Source organism: Chrysochloris asiatica, unplaced genomic scaffold (genome assembly GCF_000296735.1).
Source record: "Chrysochloris asiatica unplaced genomic scaffold, ChrAsi1.0 scaffold00326, whole genome shotgun sequence".
Lineage (NCBI taxonomy): Eukaryota > Metazoa > Chordata > Mammalia > Afrosoricida > Chrysochloridae > Chrysochloris > Chrysochloris asiatica.
The window spans coordinates 1,572,893-1,578,045 of NW_006408844.1; the positions used below are offsets into that span (position 1 = coordinate 1,572,893).

At 55.9% G+C, this 5,153-nt stretch overlaps 1 protein-coding gene across 1 annotated transcript; it reads left to right on the forward strand.

Moving 5' to 3' along the window:
* Positions 1–790: 790 nt before the first annotated feature.
* Positions 791–1,948, forward strand: TPBGL (trophoblast glycoprotein-like). The gene has a single exon (XM_006875417.1). It carries the CDS (start codon positions 791–793, stop codon positions 1,946–1,948), a length of 1,158 nt encoding a protein of 385 aa, XP_006875479.1.
* The last annotated feature ends 3,205 nt before the right edge of the window (positions 1,949–5,153 follow it).

Genomic DNA, 5,153 nt, shown 5'->3' on the forward strand with positions numbered 1-5,153 from the left:
TTGAAAATGTTGAGAAAATGCTGAAACCTGCAGGCGTAGTGACATAAACGGGCCTAATGGAACTGGGGTCACAAAGGAGGGACCCGGACTGGAAAATTTCAGGCCTTTCTCCTTGCAAAGTCCTCTCCTTGATCACGGAGATTGGGAAGGCGCTGAAAAGGAGTGGCTTTCCCAGTTCACTCCATCCCTGCTTCCACTGGGGAGTAGAGTGGAGTGGGGTGGGATATGGGTCTCTAAAGTCTTCACATAGATTCTTACCTACCTGCCCTGCCTACTCCACACATGCTGTATACGGAGATGGTAAGAACTAGCTTTAACGTGGGGGTGGGGCAGAAGAGGGGGAGCCAAAGTTCTCTGCAGCCCCGGAGTCGGAGTCGCAAGGGGAAGAGAACGCTCCAAAGCCCAAAGCCCAGATTCTCAGGAGCCTCCCACCCCGCCTCCCGAAGCAAGGAGGGCGCGGAGACTCCGATGGGGGCGGAGGAGGAGGCCGGGAGGCGGGGAGGGGGGGGGGCGGATGGCAAACCCTGCCCACTCGGCTCCGAGCCCGGAACGGCCGCGGAAGTCGGAGGCCGGCGCTCAGGGTGAGGAGGGCACCGGGGGCGGGGGGCTCTGCTCCCCGCCTGATCCCTTGAGCCCTCTGCTTGGAAACCAAAGGCCCCTTGGACTTTAAAGACGCGCACAAGCCAAACCAGATTGCCAGCCTCTCCGCTGTCCCACCCGTACCTCCACGAGGTGCTCCCAACTCACTGGTGAGCTCGCTGCCCCGGCGCTGAATGTGGGGGCGGCTGCGATGGCCCCGCGCGCGGGACAACAGAGGGGTAGGGGGCCGCTGCTACCGGGGTTGCTGCTCGTGGCGGCGGCACTGAGCCCGCCCGCCGCACCCTGTCCTTTCCAGTGCTACTGTTTCGCCGGCCCCAAACTGCTACTGCGCTGCGCTTCAGGCGCAGAGCTCCGGCAACCGCCGCGGGACGTGCCACCCGACGCGCGCAACCTCACCATCGTGGGCGCCAACCTGACCGTGCTGCGCGCTGCCGCCTTCGCGGACGCGGACGGGGAGAAGGAGACAGTCGTGCGCCTACCGGCGCTGACCGCGCTGCGCCTCACACAAAACAATATCGAGGTGGTAGAGGACGGCGCCTTCGACGGACTGCCTAGTCTGGCGGCGCTCGACCTAAGTCAGAACCCGTTGCGCGCCCTGGGTGGCGGTGCCTTCCGCGGACTGCCGGCTCTGCGCTCGCTGCAACTCAACCAAGCGCTGGCGCAGGGCGGTTCCGCGCTGCTGGAGAAGCTGGACGACGCGCTGGCCCCGCTTGCTGACCTGCGGCTTCTGGGCTTAATGGGCAACGCACTGAGCCTCCTGCCACCCGCCGCGCTGCGCCTGCCGAGCCTCGAGTTGCTGGACGCGCGCCGTAACGCGCTTACTGGCTTGGGCACCGACGAGCTTCGAGCGCTGGAGCGCGATGGCGACCTCCCCGGGCCGCGCCTCTTACTCGCAGACAACCCACTGCGCTGCGGTTGTGCTGCGCGCCCTCTGCTGGCCTGGCTACGCAACGCCACGGAGCGGATACCCGACGCGCGGCGACTAAGGTGCGCCGCCCCGCGGTCGCTGCTCAATCGGTCTGTCCTGGACCTGGACGAGGCATGGACGCGTTGCACGGATGGCAACGTTGACGGTCGCGGGGAAGAAGAGGAACTCGCAGGCCCGGAGCTAGAAGCCTCCTACGTCTTCTTCGGGCTAGTGCTGGCGCTTATCGGCCTCATCTTCCTCATGGTGCTCTACCTAAACCGCCGTGGCATACAACGCTGGATGCGCAACTTGCGCGAGGCCTGCAGGGACCAGATGGAGGGATACCATTACCGCTACGAGCAGGATGCTGACCCGCGCCGTGTTCCCGCCCCAGCTGTCCCCGCCAGCTCCAGAGCCACCTCCCCAGGCTCAGGCCTCTGAGTCTCGCCTATTGGGGACTAGGGACTGCCCCTGCCAGCCTTACTGGGGCTGCCTGGCCTGCCCTGCCAGACCTGAAGTCGTGGGTTTGAGACAAACGCTGTCTTGAGGCTCTGAGACCTGCCCCTGGTCGGCCTGAGACCTTTGGATCATGGCATTCTCCCACCCAAAGGCTCCAAGCTGTCCCCTTCTTCCCAAACTTTGTAAGCTTCTACCATCATAGACCCTAAGACACTTCTGTTGATTTCAGAAACCCCATCCTTCCATATAGGCTCTGACATATCCCTCCTGGACCATGGACAACCTCCTCCTTTTGAGACTTACCCAGGGACCCTGTTCTTCAAACAGGAATCTCTTGGACTGCTTCCACCAACCTCTGCTTTGAACCCTGATCTCTCCAACTGGAAACATTGACCCTCAACACTCTCTGCCTGTCTCTAGCCAGGAGCGCTAAAATCCCCTCCCAGGGCTCGGAGACCCTCACAAAGTCTTCTGATCTCTCAAGCAGAGCACCCCCATCAAAAGGGTTTTGTCACCTTGAACCATTGACCCCAAATGCCAGAGACCTAGGCCCTCCATCCTCCATGGAGACGCACATTGTGGGACTCTGAGGATGTATTTCATCCCTCCCCCCCTCCCCCCCCATCACCCCAGCTCTGGTTCAGGTGTCATCTTCCATCCCAGAGATAGGTGCACCCCATTCTAGCCTTAGTGTGGAACTAAGCCACCAGGGCTGAGTTCTCTCAGTTCTTAGTGCTTGCACCCAGTCTCAAATTCTCAGCTCTTCAACCAAATCTGAGATTCATTCACCTGCCCAAGACTTAGTTTCCCGACTCCCACCACTTATATTCAGTTCCCACCCTTGCCACTTAACAAGGTCCAGTGAAGAATCCCACCCCTGGGATGTGCCCATTCCCCTTCCCTCCCAGGATAAGCTCTCCAGTTCTGCAAGAAGGGTGCCAAGCACCCCTAACCCATACTAGCAAATCTTCCTGGGGAGGATAAAGGGCCTGGGGGTGCAATGTGGATAGTTGGGCCTCAGATCCAGGGTCACGTATTCATCTTGGACTCTTGAGTGGAGTGGGGAAGGATCTCTGAAGGGCTGGGAGATGCTGCCTACTAATATCCACCCTCTATCCCACTCACTGTGGCTCTTCTCCCCTGGGCATTTCTTGTCCCTCCTGTGTACTTTCTGAAAGAGGAAGGGAGTCTTGCCTTCTGTCTCAGGCACATGTTCTCCGGTCTAGGGTCAACGCCTCAGCGCCCTGCCTTCTGCATGATCCCAAAGCACAATTGGTGAGTAGGGAGGGACTGTCTCTCCCTAACTTTCCACCCCTAGGTCAGGCAGAATGACTGGCTTGTGCTGCCTCTGCACACAGAAAGTCACCCTTTTAACATATTGGCTTGAGGCCTGCCTTCTCCCACACCCCCTGAAAAAAAAACATCTGGCTCTCCCTTGGGCTGTTTTCTATAAAGTCTGCAATAATCTCCAGTACTCTGCTCTTGTAAGTGGTGCTGTGTCTTTCCTGCTGACTTGGGGGCACGATGGGTTGGGGCCATGTGGGAGGGTACGCTGGACCATTCTGAGGTAGGGCAGTGACATTTGATGTCTTCTTTGAAAGTATGGGCCCTGATTTTACATAGCAGGATTGCTCTTCAAACTCAGTTCTCTGGGAGAGGGTTATCCATAGCAGGGTGGGATCCTAAGCTCTTCCCCTTCTTTTACTTGTCACTGTGAGGTGGGCTAGGGGTAGTAGTTAGACTAACAAACACTAGCCTCAGAGAAGACTACCAGAGAGAAAATCCAGCTGCTGCAAAGTTAATTCCCTCTTCCGTCAGACAGGCAAGAAAAGGGATCATTTGCTGCTTTGGAATCATCCCCTCTTATGGCTGATACTCCCTTATGTTCTGTGCCAAACCCTAATCTCCTGGCTGGGGAGGGGATGGAGCGGGGGGAAGGAAAGCTGAGAGAAGCAGCAGTGTAGAGATGGAAGATGTGGATAAAATGACCCCCTGAGATATGTGGAATGGTGAGGTAGGTGGGTTCCAGGTCAGTAGGGTCAGGTAAGGAGCTTATTTCCTGCCTTGAGGTCTAAGGCAGGAGGATCTTGCCTTCACGGACACAAAGCCTGAGAACAAGTATGGAATTCTGACATTTTAGAATCTTAAGGCCACATGATCCCAGGATTTGTGCTTTCTAAACATTGGAAAAGACCTCAGGAGTAATGTGGGATTCCTCCTCAGCTGCTTCAGCAAGGAGTGCCCTCACGGTGATGCCCTTCAGTGTCAGAGAATTCACCATGGGACCCCCTGACAGTCCCAGCTTTGTCTTAGAGTCAGGAACATGCTTCTCCCCAGGACACAGAGGAAGCCCATACTTGAGTCTCCTTGCCTTTTCCCAATAACTGGCCTCTTTCTCCCAGGCATTCCTAATGTGGAGGAGCCAAATCCTCTTGAAACGTGCCCATCTGTCAGAGACCTTCAAAGGGGAACCTGCCAATCCCTCCAGGGACAAAATGCTCATCTCCTGAACACAGGCTCACCTCCCCAGTTCCAAAGGCATTCCCTCTGTTAATATAGCCTACGACTTAAATAAGTCTTGGCAGATACAACATGTGGGTTCACTGTCAGCAAAATTCAGTGAGACTTTTATATGTTGGCTTAATGCTAAGTATTAAAACAATCGTTTTCAAAAGTCAACTAATTGAGTACCTGCTGTATGCCAGTTGATGTTTAACCTTGGTGCCACTCTCTTGGCTGTTCTCTTGCCTGTCAATGGCCTTTGGCCTCATGGGACTATCAACAGGTTCCTAGGGGCCCTTATTCTTGCCTCTACAAATCCAGCTCCATTTAGTTTTTACTCTGTCACTCACTCCTAGCAAAGCTAGCAATTCCGGTGGGGGGGTGGGGGGGTGGCGGGGAGCCGATAGAGATCACACTTAATCAATGTCCAGAGAAAAGAAATCCCTGGAAGCTTTGAGGAGAGCTCAGAATAAAGGTCCCTGATTCACTCTAGGAAGACTTCCTGAAAGAAGTCACATTTGAACTGATTTTAAAGGATGAATAAGAGTTTGCTGAGCAGAGGGATCCGCTTGTGCAAAGGTCTTGAGGCAGAAAGTTCTCATCATTCTAAGGACTGGAGAAAACTAGCCATCAGAGGGCCACACAGGATGATGTGTGTGGGAAGACAGATCTGCCTTCTCCACAT

Coding starts and splice junctions, on each gene's coding strand:
- TPBGL (XM_006875417.1), top strand. CDS start 791: ATGGCCCCGCGCGCGGGACAACAGAGGGGTAGGGGGCCGCTGCTACCG.